Source organism: Aristolochia californica, unplaced genomic scaffold, assembly GCF_029961685.1.
Source record: "Aristolochia californica isolate CCGP_79_NKW_82.1479 unplaced genomic scaffold, dmAriCali1.0.hap1 SCAF_5, whole genome shotgun sequence".
Taxonomy (NCBI): domain Eukaryota; kingdom Viridiplantae; phylum Streptophyta; class Magnoliopsida; order Piperales; family Aristolochiaceae; genus Aristolochia; species Aristolochia californica.
Genome location: NW_027182214.1, coordinates 3940601 through 3961894, shown reverse-complemented (window position 1 = coordinate 3961894; position 21294 = coordinate 3940601). Strand labels below are relative to the sequence as shown.

The 21294-nt window shown below is 36.4% G+C and overlaps 2 protein-coding genes across 2 annotated transcripts; both read right to left on the bottom strand.

Annotated features, from left to right (window-relative positions):
• Positions 1 to 3988: 3988 nt before the first annotated feature.
• LOC137966653 (protein DOUBLE-STRAND BREAK FORMATION) lies at positions 3989 to 5670 on the bottom strand. Its single transcript, XM_068813338.1, has 5 exons — positions 5591 to 5670; positions 5257 to 5464; positions 4906 to 5049; positions 4608 to 4749; positions 3989 to 4345 (listed from the first exon to the last, which is right to left on the bottom strand). The coding sequence occupies exons 1-5, from the start codon at positions 5635 to 5637 to the stop codon at positions 4173 to 4175; spliced, it is 714 nt and encodes a 237-aa protein (XP_068669439.1). The 5' UTR covers positions 5638 to 5670; the 3' UTR covers positions 3989 to 4172.
• Positions 5671 to 7652: 1982 nt separating this feature from the next.
• Positions 7653 to 18765, bottom strand: LOC137965932 (glucan endo-1,3-beta-glucosidase 9). Its single transcript, XM_068812332.1, has 2 exons — positions 18325 to 18765; positions 7653 to 8990 (listed from the first exon to the last, which is right to left on the bottom strand). The coding sequence occupies exons 1-2, from the start codon at positions 18669 to 18671 to the stop codon at positions 7886 to 7888; spliced, it is 1452 nt and encodes a 483-aa protein (XP_068668433.1). The 5' UTR covers positions 18672 to 18765; the 3' UTR covers positions 7653 to 7885.
• Between the last annotated feature and the right edge of the window lie 2529 nt (positions 18766 to 21294).

The following is a 21294-nucleotide window of genomic DNA, read 5'->3' as shown; positions in this document are numbered from 1 at the left end:
ATGCTTTGGTATAAATCAATGGATCATCTTCTATGATCAATGTATAAAAAATATCTCCTAGGTTATTTTCTATCCTAGGTCTCTTGCTCCGTCGAAGTTCAGTTTGTGGCACTATTGGTGTTCTTGTTATGGTATCTAGAAGTTTCGTCAACTTCAAATTTCTTCTTTTCTTTCATAGGAAACACATTTTTAAAATACACAACATCGTTGGATTATTTAATAGTATTGATGAAAATTGCAAGTAACTTTGAATTTTAATAGAACCGATATGCATTGTTGTTTTCTACATATCCTATAAAACTGCATTTAAGTATTAGGTCTCAGCTTCATCATCTTGTTAGAGTTAATTTTTAACTTTAGAAAGACAACCCCAAACTTTAAAGCACTTATTCCATCCCACCATAACTCTTATAGTGTTTTCTAATTATCCCTCCATGGTAGAAGATTAAGTATTTTACATACTAGAAGTAAAGTTTTTTCCAAACAATTATTGGGAAGACTAGAAATAGACAACATAGAGTTTACTTTTTCCTTTCAACAATTCCATTGGACTAAGGAAAATGAGTTGTGCTCTCCTCTATGATACCATGTTCCTAACAGGATTTTTCAAATTTTGTAGAACTATATTTTTCCTTCTCTATCTGACTTAAGGCTTTTTATTTTCTAGGTTTGATTTTTATCTTATGATTTAAAATTTTTAAAATTTTCTAACATTTCATCTTTAGTCTTGATTAAATACATATATCAGTATTTTGACATATCATCTATAGAAGTAATAAAATATATTTTTCCTTCTCTTATCAAAATACCACTCATCTTACAGATGTCACAGTGTATGAGCTCTTGTGAGTCAAAGACTACTAATCGATTTAAATGACTTTCTAGTTTGTTTCAATTAGACAAATATCTCACATTTATTTTAAAATTTATATTATTTATACAAATATAAGTTCATTATTATTTTTTAGAGTATTCTTATTTACGCGTCCAAGTCTATTGTGTCATAAGTCTAAAGAACCAACTAACATGACATAAGATAAAATGTTATTCTCATTAATACTCTTACTATAAGTTACATATAATTTAATAATCCATCAAATACATAACTCTTCTCTATAAAAGACCCACCCTAGGGGGGGTTAGTTCAAAATGAACCAGAATGAATTACTCCCGCATTACTTCATTAGATTAAGTTGTTAGTGTAGAATGAATTACACTTCTTTTCAATCACGTCAGTTCATTAACTTAGGCAAAAAATGGGGAAAGCTGATTCGGACCTTTTTTTCCGAATCATTCACATGAATTGTGAGGGACACACGTTTCTCCCTCCCTCCGTCCCCCCACAAAAATTCCTCCCGCACGGCCTTCTTGCCCAAAATTTGTTTTCTCTTCTCCCTCTTGACCTTCGTCGCAGAGCACGGGAGGCTGAGCCTCTCGGCCTCCCAGCCTCTCTTCTCTATCGGCCTCCCTCTCTTCTCCCTCTCGGCGTACCGTTGAAGCGCCACCTTCGTCGTTGTTGCCCGTTGGCCTGCCGCCTCCGTCGTCGTTGCCGGCTGGCCTGCCGTAGTCTTCGTCGCTGAGGAAGAAGACGTGTGCCGTGAGGAAGACGACACGCACCATGAGGAAGGCGAATTTTAATTTTTCCTAAGTTAGAAAAAATTAAACCAGCTTCATAAAAATAATTATTTATATTTTTTATTTATAAAATATTTTTTTATTTATTCAATATATTCATTTTATAATTACTGTATTAAATTAGTGATTTAATAATCATAATTAAAATATTTGATAAAATATTTTAGTTTAATTATCCCTTTGCTATAATTAATTAAACCAATGCTTTTAAATTTTGTGACAATATATTATTAATTAATAATACATAAAAATATATATTATGTTATTGATAAATATTTATTTATTAATTATATTAATTTTATTATTATTTTATTAAATTAGTGGTTTTTAATGTTAAAATATATCTTATGTTATTAAAAATTATTTATTTATTTACTTATTATATTCGCTTATGTTATTTTTTACTTTTATTTATTTATTTTTAATAATTTATTCTAGTCACACGTTATTATTGTATTAATTTATAATAAACTATAATCATTAAGTAATATGATATAGTTTTTCATTAATTAGGATATTAATATATTTTAATACTACACGTTAAATCACTTATAAGTGTAGTCACCATGTTTATTTTGGTTAATTATCTATTTAGGTATATGTTCTATTGAAGTATATTATAAAAAGTAACTCATTCTCTTGTTTATATCTTACTTTTCATTTGGGGCCACTAACACTGGAATCTATTTTCCAATGCACTTGAACTCGTCTACACTAACACCTAAAAATAAGTTGAAGTTGAATCAATTCATTTAAGATAAATTGAATTCTTCATTTCATTTCAAGTTCATCGAGGACTTAACCCCCCCCCACCCCCCCCCCCCCCCCCTACCCTTAAGTAATTACAATCTTATTTGATTCAAACACTAATTTGAAGTCTAGTTGACTCAAAAGGAAACCACAAACAAAATTTTAAAAAAACGCCTAGCATTTACTGCTTATTGTGGAGAGTAAGAGTGTTCCCAAACGTAAACTTCTACTTCTCCTTCACAATCACTTGAGCAATATTAGTATTGTTTGTTGTCACAGTTCTCCCTTTGACATCCTAGTGGGAAGAAAAATAAGAAATATTACAACAAATATGGACAGTTGTTCATGTGTCAATCCACCACTCAATTAGATTAAATGTCAGATTTATCTCTAAGTTAGTTGTAATTGACTTAAGCTTAGTAGCCCAAATTATAATGTTTGCTTGAGGATTCGTATTATCATCTTGCCCTTTATTTTTTTCCTTTGTTATATCTACACTGTTTAGCCAAGTGACTCAATTTTTCACAAACAAAACTTACTCTCCTGTTTTATTTCTTGGATTTCTTTTTTATAAAATTAGTATTTTTTATTCTATCAAATTTGTTCTTCCATTAACTTTGGAACCATTGGTCAAGTTTTTTTGTGTTGTTTTTATGTTTTTCTTCAATTTGGATCGAATCCAACACTTCATCTAATAAGGGAAGTTCTCTTTAATACTTTCCCAAGAGTTTAAAGTTTGACCATGATGGTGGACTCTATATGAATATCCTTGGCGACGATTTTAGCAATAATATTTTGAATTTCATGTACTTGATTGATCACCAATTTTCCATCTACCATCATGTAAGTAAAATACTCTCTTTAAAAAAAAACTTCCATTCAAACACAATTTCTTGATCGTACTGTCTCTAAAGTTTTCCGTAAACCTCTCACGAATTTAGCATTGAAGTAAAAGTCATATAGCTATTGTTGAGAGGATTAAGGATCAACCCACAACACAAGTCTTGATCTCCCTAGTTCATGGTCGTCATAATTACTTATAGGGGGTTCATTTACAATCACATAAAACAACTTTAGGTTTGTTGACCAATATTTCATTCTCCTTTGCCATCTAGAAAAGTTTTTTCCATTAAACCGTTCGGGTTTCAATATTTTATTCAATGAGTTCTTGAACTCCCCCATCTAATATCCCAGAAGTCGTATCTCTTTAGAAATTGTTGGAAATAAATAACTCATAGCACTAAAATAACTATTAAATGTGCATGCATGGATGCCTGGCCCCGCACCTTCTTGTGTATCATTTACGATCAAATAGAGGCAAAAAAATATTGAAACTTACATGACTCTTAAAACCTCTCCCTTCGTTGTTTGTGTTGGCGTGAGCTGTTTGGGCTTCCTTTCAGAAGAGGAAATATTCCGTAGAATCAAAACGAAAAAGTCTATTAGCGTGATTGTAGGAAACATAAATTGCCTCCTAAACGGAAAACTATCATCGAAAAATTCTTTGAATATTTGTTATTGTTTTGGTTACTCCGTTCAATAGTTTGCTTATTAATCACACTTTCTTCCAAAAAAGAAAAAAATCATAGTTGTGAGAAAGGGAAACCTGAAAGGCTGGAACCACTTCTATTTCGTCAAGTTACAGAAAAAACGACTTTGGGTAGAGCTAGAATTTGGATTTGGGTATCATCAGTAATTTCTAATGATTTTTGTTGGAAGCAGTTTCTAATGAAAACTTTTGAAGAAAAGATCTCTTAAAGACATTCTAATGGCAGTTAGCAACTGCGCTAAGAGCTGTTAAATTTCTTTATTCGACTGTTCTGCAGCTTTTGGAAATTCCGTCTCTTGATGCCCCATCTAAACAAGGAACTTGCCAATGGTTGTGCTTTTGGTGACTGAATCTCACATTCTTGCTTCAGAAGCGCTCTACTTCTCAAATACTCAGCTGTCTGCGCCTGAACTGCTTATTAATTGTTCAAACCCCATCTTTAGAGAAAAAAGAAGAGGAAGAGGGTGCAAGAAAATCTGCCTCAAAGGCTGCTACTGCAGCTAATTACACTCTAATTCACTTCTCCTAACTTTAAAAGGAAAAAGTGTAGAACACAAACAGAGCAAACCAGAACTTTCAAAAATATGCATTTCCCTTGAATAGAGTAAGGAAAGTTGAATAGGTTAAAATGAAATTGCTTTACTAATTAAACGCGAGGTTGGGAGAGAAATACCTGAACGCGATGCAATTAACATCCTGGCCTTGTCCCTGAGTTCCTTAATTTCGTCCACCATAATAGTATTCGGGAGTGAAGAACCAGATCTGGAATCATCAGAGTTGATTCGATGAAGACATTCAATTGCATTATCATATCCCTGCAAAGGCAAAGGCACACAACCTAACGTCCTCATTCCAAGCAACAAACAGCACGAAGACCTAGGTCATTTGATTATCTATTTAGCCACTCTGACAAATTGTAATTGTCTGAACTGCTCGTTATTTTTTAACCAGTCATTGAAGCAGGAGATCACCTTGATGGCAATGGAGTAGAAACCATTTCGACGTGAGTCGTCAGCAAATCTTAACCACTCTTCATATGACACTTGCAGTAATGGATGATTCATACACTCGAGCTCCCGCAGATTCAACGCCTCATATTTCAGCGCCAAGCAGCTCTGGGAATAAACGTAATTGAGAAACGAAAATGATCAAGACATGTTAATTGAGTGACAAAAAGTTCCGAGAACTTGACAAAAAAGCTGCTCATTAACTAGAAGAATTACTGCAGCTAACAGTAACGACCGAAACATCAATCAGTCGAAAGCACCAATTCGAGAACAACACCGACATAAAAGAAAACCGTTTCATTCTAAAACACCTACCTCTGCGTCTCCCACAAGAGCAAACGCTCTCATAAAAAATTCAACGACACTGAGCTTTTGAACGACCGCATTCCCCTCGTTTAGTTTCAGAACGGTGACAGATTCGGTTCGCATGAACTCTTTTAACCTCGATCGCGTTTCTATCAAAGATTTCACATCTTTTGAGACCAAAACCGACTCCAAAATTCGGAGACTTTCAGCATTGAATCTGCAGAAAGAAGGAATGAAAAACAGAAGAGAATCTCATAAATCGTAGAAAAGAAGGTTTGGATAATTATTGTAGAATTGAATCGATAATAATAGTTTATCAATAGAGATTGACATTGATAGGAACCTTCGGGATTGGATTTGAGAACGAAAGAGGAAAATTGGCTCCGACATTTGAAATCACCGTGACTGTCACTGTTGAAAAACACGTATCCTTGGCTAATGGCCATTGAAACAAACGGGTAACTTGACCCATTAATAATTGGACCGTCCCATTTGGCCAAAACAAATCAACCTACTTGAAAATATTTACAAAAATATTTTTAAAATATATAAAATTAAGAAAAAAATCAAATTTATGAATTTAAACATACTTTAGCTGTTTAAAAATTTGGAAGTCCGAAGAAATTAGTGAAGCAAATAGTTTCTCAAAGGGACCCAACTTATTAGGACTTCGAGGGGATGATTTTTTCCTTTTTTGTAGCTATGTCTTCAAGCCAAGGCACAGAGAATGTATGAATTTTGGATAGTGGGTGTTGAAGGCATGTGACAAGTGACAAAAAGAAATTTATAAAACATACACCAAAAAATCATGGCATGTAACTTTTGGACAATAGCAATGGTACTATAAAAAGAATTGGCAAATGATGTATTTCTAACTCTTTCATATTTAACGTATATTCTGTTGAAAGGTTGAAGCACGATTTATTAAGCACTAGTCAATTTTTGTGACAAAGGTAAAATTGTTTCATTTGAAAAAGATAAATGCATTGTAAAGAACAAAAATTTGCTAGAGGGTCACAGGAACAAAAATCTTTGTTGTAAATATGATCGATTTCCCTCTACTAGTGCTATATGTTTGGGTGCTAGAAATAATAAATCTTGGTTATGGCACAAATGATTAGGACATAAAATAACAGATCCACTTAAAAAATTAGAAAAAAAAATTTAATCAAAGGACTACCAAGCCATAAATTCTTAAGGAAAAAAAAAACTAGTTATGCTTGCCAACTTGCAAAATAATAAAAAAATATCATTTAAATATAAAAATATATTCTCAACCACAAAACCGCTTTGGATTTACCCGTACCTTAAGCTTAAACGAAAAATGCCACACATAGTGGTTGTGGATGATTTGTCTAGGTTCACATGGGTGGATTTCCTACAATGATGCATTTCTAGTCTTCCAAATTATGTAAAAATATTAAGAGTGACCATGGAGGAGAATTTGAAAATACATATTTCGAAGAATATTACACTCAACATGATATAGAATATACCTTCTCAACTCCTCTATCGAGACATCTCAGGAAAGGAATCGTTATTTCACTACAATATTTAGTAAGAATGTATAATATAAAAAAATCTCATATTAAAGTTTAATTGATAAGTTACTAAAATACTATTAGTACTTCAAGTTTATAATAAAATATTCAAATATTTTAAGGTAATTTTAAAGATAAATTACTAAAATACCCTTTATACCCCAAGTTAAATGAATATTTATTTTCTTCTTTTTTAGAAGGAAAGATCTCTTTTTAGAATCTTCATTTGTAGCTTCATCAAAGAAGTGGGTTTCTCTTCTTTGAGACATGAACTCTTTGAAAGAAAAGTTAACCAAACACATCTTTGAACACTGTGGTAGGGAACAATCCCAAACAATGTAAAATAAATTGTGCATTATCTTATTGTGATTGATTATCGCCCTCGTCGGTTTATCGCTGTTTTGGTAAATTATACATAGGCATAGGTAGTAATCCTTGCAACATTACTTTTTATTTCTTTACCCTTTTGACATATTTTATCAAATTCTCCTTTTCACTAACTATTTTTTGGAATAATAATAGTCAAATTCTCATTTTCTTTTCTTTTCTTTCCATGGGATTCCAAATAGACCCAAATGATCCAAACATTTTCCCTCTCAGGTGACAGTCTTCCTACCATTGTTCCTGTTTCCATCTTTCAGTAATATTTCACCTACGCATATGCAAGCAAAGAAGAAAGAAATCGCAAGACTCACAATTCATAGGTGCCAACTAGTAAAAAGTGCACAGGCAACAAGGTAACAACATTCATGGAAGTGACTTTGAGTATTACTTTCCTGAGGAGAAAAAAATAAACATCTCACTTTGAAAGTGGGGACCTATAAAAAAGAATCACAACTATGATATTGCAGCAAAATCCATAAATCAGTTAACTCAAAAGAACATTTAGTACTGTACAAGACAGCAAAAAGTCTACAAGTCTAACAATGAGAGAATCAAGAACTCGCGAGCATCAATTTCAATCACTTCCCTCAAAAAAAAAAAGAACTCGCGAACATCAATTTCACACACTTCCCTAAAAAAAAAAAGAACTCGCGAGCATCCAACTCATACAACAGACTAAACATCTCCAGTGATACAACACAGTCAACAAGATCCTAGGCTGTGAAAACAAGCAAACACATTGTCAGTATAAGCACCCACCAGCAGAGGCAGGTTTGATGAATGGTACTAGAAAACGACGTGCGAAATCCGATGGTAAACCTGCATTCACCAACAGATGGATCAACTGTGGTAATCAGCCCCAGACCACCAAAATCACAGCTATCAGCTCTTTGATCATGCTGCTGATAGAAACTATTGAAAGCATAGGAAACATTCCCTGGCCAAGTAATGTTAAAGCAAGAACCACCAGGAAATAAGGGAGTGCAGTCAGCAACAGAACAAGTTTCCAAGACCTTTGCAGACACATTGGTAATGTCCTTATTATTGTCCACAACACACCATTTAGAGGGTAGATAATCAACATTTTGGGAATTGACAAGATAGCCAGATCCTTGACCTAGATCCACTCTGTACTTAGCCTGACCATCAAAGGTAAAGATTCCCCAGTGTCTCTCATAGTTTCCAGTAGCTATACTTCTCTGATCTTCATCCAGTAAGCTGAATATATAAGTTTCTATTGGTGGTCTTCGAGGCCGAAGTGGAGTTCCCACTTTGCTTTTTAAGTGATCCACAAGGCCTGACATGAAGGTTTGGGCATTGGAAGATGAAGCATTCAATGATCCATCAGTAGGCCAACCAACTTGTCCCACAATGATATCCATATTGTCAAAGCCAACCTTTGAGAAAGCTGTGAGAAGAGCATCTATGCTTGCATCAAAGGTGTTACTATATGCTCGACGGCCATCTTTTAGTGAATGTGAATTTGGTAGGAAAAGGGCTTGGGAAATTGAAAAGTTTTTGCTTTGGAGAAGGGTCAAGAAGGGGTTGATGTTAATGACAAATGGTGACCCATGCTTGGTAAGAAAGGGAAGGAGTTGGCTCATGGTTTTGTTGACATCAGGCCTAAAGCTGGCTTTAGATGGATGACCAGAATCAGACTGAATGATATCAAAATTGCATGGGACCACAACTTTGACTTTGAGTGCTAATTTTGCTCGGATCAAAGCCAGTTGAATGTTAGTGGCAGCACCGACAACAAAGGGCTTATACTGTTCTCCGTAGATGTGGAGGAAAGGCTCGTCTCCTATTGCAATGTACCTGCAACAGTTATATTTAAATAGACAAAAAGACAAGCATAAAAAAATGACTAAAAATATGCATAAATTAAAATCTCTGTTGGTCTAGATGAAGCATGCAGGAACATCTAACCAGCTTCGTGGTGCTCTAGTGGTAATTGCAAACAAATTCTGGAAAGCACAAATAAATTTCTTAACAGGGCACAGGACATTTACCCATAAGAGAAAGTTGTTGTTGTGTCAAGCTGGAAAAATAACATCTAGCATCATTTCAGTCAAAGTTCAGGCTTCCAAATTCTAACTCTAAGATTAGTAGATGCTGGTTAACCTAAAATGGGTAAAATGTTATTATTCCCTTTAGAAACGATATTTCTCCTTCACAAGGTTTAAAACTTTTATGAAAACTAATGAAGCATCAGGGAAAAAACTCTTAATGAGACAAAAGGAATAGACAAAGTATACATCAACTGTGAAGAAATAGATGGTTGTTCGACAGGTACTTTCAAAAACTTGAGACATATTAGTACTCATTATTCAATATAAGAGGTTCAGACCAGTTTTGTAACCAGTGTTGCTCATATCATCTCGTGTGTTGGGGGGCACACCAGATTTTGAGGTGGATGACATGATACTGGTACAGTACATATCTAGTTTTAATGTTTTCAAATTATCTATTTGACATGACACAGGCCAGTGCAGCATTAATATGTGAATGTATCAATATAATGTGTGAGATTTTAGAGGCCCCGATACAACACCTGAAACCAATATGGGCACACCCTGGCTGCAGCTACAGTCGTGGGAAATTAGGAAAGAGCACTTTGTTATAATTATCTTGCGTGCAAGCACCACCTCAAGTAGTTCATTTTGCATGCAGCATGTGTAATGGCTGCCTACAACAATGAATTAATGTCCCTGTTTTTCTTTCTTCCTATTAATGAAGGCCAGCTTGGAAAATTCAACATCCAGTAGAAAAACAAAATGGCTTGTCACAAACCAGCAGTTCACATTGCAAAATGTACAGGAATACCTAAAAAGGAACAGTGAAACAACCAATATGGAACATTTAACCATTGCTGTGTTGTGCGTCAAGCATCTATTCATACACCTCATCTGAGGTTCATGCCCTTTGCTACCAGATGAATCTTCCACCCAAGATCAATTGATTACTTTATCACATATACAACATAACAAGATTTGACCTACAGAGGGCATAAGTAGGAAGTATGGAAGCGGAACTCAGGTTCAAGGGTCTCAGATTCAGGCAATCAATAATTAAATATTAGAAGCAGCAAGTGGACGCATCCCAGAGAAATCGTCTCCACTGCAGCTTGAAGACTTACCTACACCCAACAGACATTTTGGATTACCTAGGCTCAATATTCAAAAGGAATGGGAGACGCAAGGAATTTAGACAGAATAAATACTGGATGAGTGAAGTGGAGACTAGAGCCTAAGGTGTCATGCAGTGGGCGCATGTGAAAAAGGACGAAAGGAAAAATTGACAAGATATATCAATGATGTTTTATGCCCTGAAATATTGGGCAATCAAGAGGCATCACCTTTTTTTCCAGAATAGTTAGATTTTATTAAGATAAAAACTGAAGATTACAAGTAGGAGGGGTCGCTAACAATGAGAGAAAGAAGGGAAACCCCTTCCTCAGCAAGGGAGTCAGTCAAAAAGTTGGCTGCACTAGAAATATAACTCCAATTACAAACACAGGAGCCAGCAAAGCTTAAGAATATAAAAAAAAAAAAGGACCAATGACACCGAGGAGGCTCCACATTGTGATAGAGTCCATTAAAAAAGGTATAATTTCTTTATTTAGGGTAATTATATAATTAGGGATATAGGCTTGAATTACGAAAGTATAGAGGGGTAAAAGGGGGATTTGGGTCAAAAGGGGGATGCCTAGCTTCTAGGAAGGAGGGTGCCAGCTGTAGAAGGACAAATTGGTCATTCCTTTGGTCAAAGGGGAAACAATTAGGGAATTCAAGGATTTTATAGGATTTCAAGAGTGTAGGAGTTTCCATTTGTCTAGGATTTGGGAGTTTCTATATTAAGCAAGTCTATGTTGATTGCAACTAGGAAATCTTGTTCGTTTTCAATTAGGAGTTTCTTATTTGATGTAATGAAGAGATTATAAATAGAAGAGAGTTTGGCTATGGTAATTCAGCATAAGCCTTAATTTTTTTATTTCCTTCTTGCTTGCCTCCTTCCTGTCCAACTCGTCCTCACAATCTCCTCTCTTCTCTCCTTAGTCATCTCTTATTCCCTCTCTTCTTTTCTCTTTCACTCCTTAGCTCTCTTCTTCTTACTCTAACCTCCAAAAATTCCCACCACTTTTGTTTATTCCATTCAAGTCACAAGGAGCTATCAAGGAAGATAGGTGCTACCAATAGAGGTTCCTATCAAAGTGGAATCAGACCAGCCCAATCTTGGGACATCAAATTCCAGGAATGATGAGCACTAGAAGCAAGGAGAAAGAACAAGTAGAGGCCGCCCTTGCAGCCCCTAGTGTCGAAGATTTTGCTCAAGTCTGAACAAAACTTGAAGCTCTTGGGGACCAAGTCTCCACCCTAGAGCCCATAATAGAAGATCTCTCTCTAGAAAAAAATATGTCAAGCTGAAAAACTTCTAGATGCACATCACCACCTCCTCAGCCACCAAAGAAAGAATCTTCCTTGCCAGTTCTTGCTCAAGTCTCTATTCCCACTTTCACACCACCTTTATTGCCCATGCCATCCTCACCCTACCAACCTCTCCTCCCTCAATCTCACTCTCCTTTCTATTCCACCATTCCAGATACCACAAGTTTTGCCCTACCTATTCATTCCCATCACTTTCAACATGAGCCTCCATCTCACACAACTACAATTCCCTGTCAATTTAAGCAAAACCATCCACCTCCTATACAATGTTTTATCATTCAATTCTACACTTTGGTCATTGGTCATTGTGTAGATTGACTCCAAGTTCCATCAGAGTATCTATTAGTTCAGCTCCCAATAATCCAAACTCATGTAGCATATCAGTTATATACTTTCTTTGAGATAGCATCAGTCCTTTGCTTCTTGCAGCTTCAACACCCAAGAAGTACTTCAATGCACCCAAGTTTTTGGTCCGAAAGTGAGTAGCAAGTAGTTTTTTAAACTTTTCAATTCCAGGGGTATCACTACCAAACAATATAATATCATCCGCATATACAAGTAAAACTATGATCCAATAAGGCATTTTCAAGACAAACAGTGAATGATCGTAGTGGCTCCTAGAAAAGCCCATAAACATCACTACTTGGCTAAAATTTTCAAACCAAGCACAAGGGCTTTGTTTCAACCCGTAGGTTGCTTTCTTAAGCTTGCATACCTTGTGCATCTCCCCTTGAGCAACATACCCGGAGGTTGCTCCATATAGACCTTTTCTTCTAGGTCACCATACAGAAAAACAATCTTTATGTCTAACTAACATAAGGCTAACCCTAAGTAATAGCAATAGATACCAGAATGCGTAACGAAGATAGTCGAGCAACTGGAGAAAAAGTTTCAAACACATTTACACCATAAGTTTGTGTACATCCTTTGGCCATCAGACGAGCTTTATACCTCTCAATCGAGCCATCAACCCTATATTTATCTGTATACACACATCTACAGCTAACCATTGTAGCACCTAAAGGTAACTCACATAATTGTTAGGTTCCTCGCTCTAACAGAGCAACCATCTCAGCATCCATGGTTTGCTTCCACTGTGGAGAGGACATAGCATCCTGCACTGAAGAAAGAATAGTGCAAGTAGAGATAGACAATGCAAACTTTCTGTAGTTGTCAAACAAATGATCATATGACACAAAATGAGACAACGGATGATGAGTACCTTCCTAAACACCTTTCCTTAAAGCAATGGGTAGGTTCAAATCACTTACCTCAGGATCTTGAGACGAAGATGAGTCATGGTCCTGCATGAGAGAGGACGTCGTTGGCTGAGAGGGATGCACCTGTAGACGCCGGTATACCTACAAAGGTTTCTCAATAGTGATATTTTGTGTAGGTCCAAGAAAAACATCAACCGACAGGGGGAATAACTGACTCAAAAACTAGTGAAGAAGATGGTACATCAATGGGAGTAGTAGACTAAAACAAGGAAGTATCCTCAAAAAATGTGACATTTGCGGATACAAATGTTTTTCTAGTAAATAGACAAAAACACTTGTACCCCTTTTGTGTATGAGAGTACCCAAGAAAAATACACTTAATTGCAAGAAGAGATAGCTTATCTTTGGATGACCCCATAACATGAGTAAAATAAACACATCTAAAGACACGAGGCGAAACTAAGAACAATGGAGTTGAAGGCAACAAAATCTGAATGGGAATTTTACCTTCAAGGATAGATGAAGGCATTCTATTGATCAAGTAGCATGCAATAACCATTACATCACCCCAAAAGTGCTTATGAACCTTCATATGTAGCATCATAGTGCGAGCTTCTTCTAGTAGATGATGATTTTTACACTTTGCGACTCCATTTTGTTGTGGAGTAAACACACATGAGGTTTAATGAATTATTCCTTGATTATGACAAAAAATTATCAAACTTATGATTCATAAATTCAAGACCAATGTTAGTACACATAATATGGATAGAAACCGAAAACTGATTTTTTATTTCATTGTAAAAGAGTTTGAATACACCGACAGCTTCAAACTTCTTTCAAAGGAGATAGACCCAAATACACCTACTAAAATCATCAATAAATGAGATAACGTACCTAGAGTCAAAAAGACTTGTTACAAGACAAATACCCCAAATATCTGAATGAATAATCTCAAATAGTTGACTTGTCTTATGATGTAAGGTTGGAAAGGATCTCCAGCAATGCTTGCCCAGCTGACATGACTTGCACTGAAGTGTAAGATTGGAAGCAAATTCTGGAAAGACTTGAATCGGTTTTGCCGATGAAGGATGACCTAATCACAAATGCCACTAGAATGGGGTAGCAGATGTATGAAGTGCATGTAGTGTTTTATCTGGCAGGTGGCTCTCCAAATAATACAAACCACGTCTCTCACAGGCGGAACCAATCGTCCTCTTCGTCACGAGGTCCTGAAATAGACAATGAGTAAGATAAAAAGTTAGAGAACAATTCATAGACTTGGTTAATTGGCTCACTGACAACAGATTTAGGGGAAATTTAGAAACTAGTAAAGTAGGCTAAGGAGACAAGAACGATGCAGGGATATAAGTACCAACACTCTGGACTGATGAAACAAACCCATCAGCTAAATTTGCTTGTTTTATATGTGATGACTCTTTCATGTTAGAAAACAACAATGACATACCTGACATGTGAGCAATAGCTCCGGAATCGATAACCCAGGTAGGCGAAGAGAACATATGAAGAGTAGACATATCTGAAGTAGCCAGAGTAGCAGTAAGAGTGGGAGCATGAACCATAGATGCTAAAAATAAGCCAACTAATAACTGAGCTAGACGCTGCATAATATGTTGTTGTTGCTGAAATAGTTGTTGTACTTTATCAACTCCCCTGAGGGGACAGAAGCAACAACCTCTGAGATTGTTCCACTAGTCTCATGGCTGCCCAGGCAGGTTTTACAAATTTTATCCAACATCTTTCACAGTAATGTTTATTTCATCCACAATGGACACACTTCCTCTCCAACTTACCATCACCTCTGCCTGAATTGTCTCTACCTCTACGTCACCAAGAACCTATCAGACCTCGAGATTAGTCTATTGGGCTAGGACTAGGGCCCAAAGTATTAAGTGCAGCAGCATCTGTCACCTTACTTCCTTTTTCTTATTTGGATACCAAAGTTGTTTATGCCTTCACAATTCTGTTGAAAATAGTGGGTAGTGAAGGTACCTCTTATAAAGCTAAGATTTGTGCCTTAATGTTGTTAAACTCCCCACCAAGGCCAACCCCCCCCCCCCCCCCCCCCCCCCCCCAATTTGAGCCACTACAAACTAATTTTGATGGGAGCACTCTTGGCTGTTCAGGTCCTACGAGATATGGTGGAGTTATCCACGATGTAAACGGATGTCTCCTCTTCTCCTTGGCAGGGCCACTTGGAGTTTCCGAGTCCACCACAACAGAACTCTCTGGTCTGCTTAACGGGATTCAAATATTCACAAACCGATTCACGGGTCCCCTCTGCATCAAAGGGGACTTAAAAACTGTCATTGATTGGTGTGCAAAGTCAATCCGACCTCCCTGGAGATATTGGGATATGTATTTTGATATTTGTAATTTAATTTCTTCCTTAAATTGTAATGGGAAGCACATTCCTTGTTCTGCCAATCATTTAGCAGATATCCAGGCTAAGTTGGGTATTTCACTCCAACACCTTGTTGTGGAGGAAGGCCCGCCTAGCTAGGTGTGTTTGTAATTTTATTTCTCTTTTTAATAATTTATACATCCTATTTCAAAAAAAAAAACTTCGCCACCAGTAGTAGGTTCCATTGTATTCTTAATTCCTGCTAATCCGTAGTAAATGGATGATATACATTAATTTCCTGCCAGAGTCTTGTTACCCCTTTTCAACCCAAAGAAATTGGTATACAATTCATAAACTCTGGATAAATTGCTCTCTTGAGTATACAGATACTCTAAAGAAAACCACATAGCCTTTGTTGTTTCATAAGGTATCACTTGATTCTTTAATGTTGAATCAATATTGTTGACAATCCAAGTCATAACTCGTTTGTCTTTTGCTTCCCAATCATCAGTCGTTGGGATTGGAGGATTATCTTTGATGTACTTTGTCCTCTTTCCCTTCAAAAATAATTTCACTAACCTGGCCCAATTAAGATAATTTGGTTTTGTCAATGTCTCAAATACCATAAACACTACATCTTTGCCATCGGATCCACCCATATCGCTAGATGGTACATAAACTTCACCCAAATCAGCTATAGAGTAAGTATATAGTCACAAAAAATATTCAATTTTTCCAAATACTTTTGCAAATTCCAAGATGTGGGCCCCACTTCATACAAATTAGGGTTAGGGCAGGGATGAGATGTACGCAAGTGATATATGCTTAAATCAACAACATATATCAATATATAGAATATGCTTCAAGAATAGACCACAATTAGGGCTGACATCAGCATGCAAACTGATGACGCAGGCACAAGTCTAGGGAGAGTTGACACATCCCAAGATCTCTAAAAAAAGAGTCCATTATGGGCACTCAAAGTATAAATAATCCTTTAAATGATGATAGAACCAGTAACCCTAAGGTTATGGCAAAAGAAAAGAGAAAAATTGAATTTTTACCAACCAATCACTGAGGAGATTTGAAAAACCATGATTTTGTGAAAACGTCCAGATAAAGAGGAGGTTTTTTGGCTAAGATGTACTCCCAACAACAATTACTACTTTGATACCATGTGAAAAATATGAAAAATCTAGAGAGAAAGGAGAAGGAGAGAGAGAAAGAAGAGAGAAAAGAGGCACAGGCTCTAAATGAGCTGTGTTGGGGTTTGCGCACGATCCCCAATGCTATTTATTAGGTTTTAAGTCATAAATTACAGAAATAATAAAAATGTCCCCCATACATAGAAAACACTTATTCCCTTATCACTCCCATTCTACTCTTCCTATGAATAAAAAAATTTGTATGCTGACTAAATCAAACATGTTGAACAAGATTGTGCCATAATAAAAAATATTCAATTGTGTGAAATGACCAAAATACCCTTGAGTTGATTTTCTCACAAGAACAATGAGGATCAATACCAGTCGACAAGAAAATAAGACAGACTTGTTGGGATGACTTGGGCATGTTCAACAAGACCTGGCATGAAATAGAGGCAAGAAGCAATTAATATTGATGGGAGTGATAAGGGAAAACTTAGTAAGGAAGCCACCCTAATACAGTACTAAACAATAAGGGTCATGAGGAAGCAAACTTTATGTAAGCAGCCTCCAACATAGCAGGGACAAGTTTTCTGAAGATGGTGATGATAAGTTGCAGGTAAAACCAGTCGATCAATGCCCACCCACCAAATATATTTGTTGTGAAATAATTTGAAGTATTCTTTGCTGCCATAAATTTGTTGATATTAAGATTTCAGTTTTTTTTTCTTTCTGACGAACATCAAAGGATATTAACCAATTCTCTTGGAAATCTCCAACATTTAAATCATAAATACAAAATTATATGGATAGAATTTTCTCTCCAGATCATCATATTTCTTATGGTTGAGGTAAGGTTGAAATCAAGCTATAACAAATATAAGATTCAAAGTTCACACCAGACAATCACTGACTAGGAAAAAATGAAACTACTAAATATATATTAGAAAAACTCAATACATGCAAGGAGTAAGGGTACAAATGATGTCTCAAGTCATTAAAATGTGTAATCCATACTTTAGTAAAATGGCAATAACTCCTATAATCAATTGAAATAAAAGGGTTCCATAATGAACTGTCGCAATGATTGAGCTGAAAACTACTAGAAGGACATATTTAGAACTGATAGCGAATTTTATAGTCAACAATACGTATGCCCAGTAAAAAGAAAAGTCCCGTAGTTCTCTTTTTCTCTGAGTGCAGCTCAGTAACCAATATTAGGTGTCAAGAACACACTCAATTACTATTTCACCATGAGTCCTGTTATTAGCTTCCCTCCACCGTTTAAGCACACACTTGAAACCTCTTTCAGGAGTAAGTAGATAAATCTGGATGTTTGAATAGCTTAAATATTATGTCTTTGTTAGTGACAATAAGACAGTTGCAGGCAAAAGAAGATAAATAAAATGAATAAATACTAAAAAAAAACAGCAGCACTCGTAGGATCAAATATAACAGAACCAAATAAAAAAACTAGGACCCCAAATGGAGTTCTTTGGCTCATCCTAGTATCTCTTTCAAACTCAGCAAAGATTTCAATTTTCTCTTTCCAAATAGATAAGAGTCAAAACAAGAGCTCGAAATGTCCTCTTCGAACTTTGCAGCCAAAGATGATCCATGCTTGACAGTAATGTCTTCCGTGAGATCCATGCTCGAGGCAATGCCCCTAGATTGGATAACCACATTTTTTTAAATCTAAACTTGCAAACAACAGAACCCCAAAATGGCACAAAAATAAATAAATAGACAAGACATCTCTAACTCAAAAATCCGCAAACAACCCGAATATTCGTCCTTCCATCCAAACAACAAAAATGCACAACAGGAAAAAGCAGTTCGAGTAGAATATGGTTCAATAGCCCAATCAGCACCAAAACATTCTCAAGAAACAAAGCTATGAATTGACAAGACTTAGAAGAACGAAAAACATCTAATGCACAAATTGGAGTGAGTGAAACAAAAAAACAAACTTACTCGATTCTCACTACTCCTCCTCCAGTATTATCCACATACCGAGTAACGTTATTATGAACCCAATCCATCGCTGCCTTCTTCGAAGCATTCAACACCCTCAACATCTCGTTCGGGATTCCCACCATAACATCAATGTTTGAGCCAGAGAGAGCTTCCATTACCAAGGGATCAACATCAAAGAGTTTAACCTTGCTGACATTGTTGGCCTGCAGCATGACCACGACCGTCGCCGGAGCAAGAGGATGAGACGAGGAGCGACCCCAGTTCACTCCGACGGAAAAAGCGGTGGATGCAGAAGTCGAGAGGACCCACAGTACGAACACCGTCCAGACTGCCATTTTCCGCATATTGAGAACGCCGTCGTTTCCCCTCTCTCATGCAAATCACCGAGCAGAGGTGAACACAGAACACTGGGCAGAGGACAGTCTGCTTTTCGCTTGCATAACTGCGCCAGACTGCGTCCGCGCTTCGGTGGCTTTTTTAGTCTTGGAAAATTTACCGATTATGGATGAACAGTTGAGAATATTATAAACCTTCGACAATATGTTCAGAAATCCCCATCATTGGATTTTAGGATGAAAATGCCCCATACTTTCGGTCCAACCCAACTTTCTCCAACCTCGACCCCTCTTCCCAACCCCATCGTCTCATCTCTCCCCTCTTTTGATTAAAAAAACTTTGAACACGTGTCTCTTTCCTAACTAATAAACTCAAATATTTTTTATTCATTAATATAAGATTATTGTTTAATACTCCCCCTCACGTGTAGGTATTCTTTTGTGGTTCTACATATAGATAATTTGGGTAGAGGCCTACGTATAAGTACCTGCTCTGATACTATATAAAGTTAGGTTTTAGGCAACTTTACAAGAGACAGGCTTTGTGTTATTGTTGTTTGGATGTTCTCTGGTCCCTTACAAGTCGTAAACTTATATGTTTATGTTCCTAGCATTAATTCAACGCTTGTTGGTTTGAGAGGGATTGAACAGGATGTTTCTACGTAAATATGGTTCCGTTGGGATATTGTGGGCAAAGTTGAGTGAGATAGTCCTTTCTTATTAGCCTCTACCATCTTCGTGTTCACCATATATAACTAAGTTATTTCTACCCTTTTCACTCAGTGTGCTATACTACCTCAAGTGATATTCGTTGATAGTGTTGTCATTTTGCTCATTTTCCAAATTCGTTTTAATTTCAAAGATTTAGGGAATTTGACAAGTTTTCCTAAGAACATGTTAATCTATGTAAAAAAGGGGAGCAACCGTAAGTTTACCAATAAAAGAAAATTATAAGATTTCAAGTGATGTAAGGTCTAATTTCCGATTTAGTCCTCTGATTTAATCTCTACGCATGAACTTGATTGGAGCATTTAATGACCTATGGGTGGATTACAACTTCCCTCGATTGATTAGCTTCTTTAAAACTAGTATTCACTTTATGCCTGATGAGGAAATTTGGTCTTGTATTGTAGCGATGGATCCAAAGTTAGAGGCAAAGTAATAGTAAAGATGATTATTTGTTGCTGCTTCTACTGTAAAAATCCAATAAGGCTTCATATCAACTTGAATTTTAATGCATTGGGAGAATGACGGAATTGCAACAGAGTATTTGGCATTTGAAGCTCCAAAAGATTCCTCTAGTGCTTTCTCTCCTCCAAAAAACTCTCCTCTCTCAAATGGTCCTCCTTTAACCCTGTAGAGTGTCTTTATTTATAGTATAACGGGGGTAGTTCAACCACCCGACATTTTTTATTTCCATTCTTTTCTCCCTCATTTTATCCATTTGAAATAGTATCACCTCTTCCCTTTAGGTGTACTTTCCTATGATATCATGTGTCACTTGTGTGTCACCTCCTTCACTTAACTTGCAACACCACATGTTACCTATACATCGTTTACTTTGTTTATGTGACATTTTTCTCTAATTTAATATTGTTAGTGGCTCCATTAAAATATGTTTCATCTTAACTATTGATTAGGCTTTAATTTCAACAATTGATCCAAATTTTAACTTATACTCTAATTTTAACACTGTGACTATTTGACAAAACCTCTATGCTTTTGACTTATCCTTTGAGACCCCCACCAATGAGAAAAGTAACCTTTAGGAGCCTTCCTCCTAGAACCTGAGTTGCATGAAAGAGTTTAACACAGTCCCTGGCAACATAATTAACACCCAAGGATACAAAAGAAGATTTTTGACTGCTCTTAAGTAGGGGAAAAGAAGAAAGGGATGTTGGCATTGTAGAGACCTTCTCCTGCTTCCTCTTTTTGGTGCTCAAGGTGTTGAAATCGTTGATCTCTTGACATTATCTCTTCGTGCCAATACTTCATGACCTTCGTTTTGAATATCCTGAAGTTGCATACTGGGATGGTAGTTCTTTCTTGTTTTGTTCTCACTTGTTGGTCTTCCCTTGTAGTATGTTGATATAAGAGCTCGAATTGGAAATTTTGGTGATGTTATGAAATAGCCAGTATTTGAGAGGCAGTATTGCTATTCAAAATATCTCAAGGACCATCTATTTTTGGTGCTTATACACAATTTGGCCCCGCCCTTCAAACACATAGATTTAGACCTTATCTGCTACCACCAAGAGGGTCACAAGTGGGATGACACCCATATGCGCTTTTGCTTGTTGGAATTGTCGAGAGAAGGGGATACACCAGATCATAAACCGTTCGAGTTCAACTCGAATAAAGCTCGGCTCAATTTAGTTTTTATTTGAGTTCGACTCGAGCTCAAATTTGAAATAAGGTTCATTAAGTATAACAAGTCAAGTTCGTGAGCTGGCTCGTTATCATAGATATTTTTTTACAAAAACACCCTTTACTCTAATTGCTCTTGTCAAATCCTTATTTAGTTGGTTGATAGTTGTTTTTATTTACATCAAACCTCAAACTTGATCGATCGTTCAGCCTTTGTAGGTCCCTCAACATCTAATGTTGTTGTTTGTCAATGGAATAAACACTA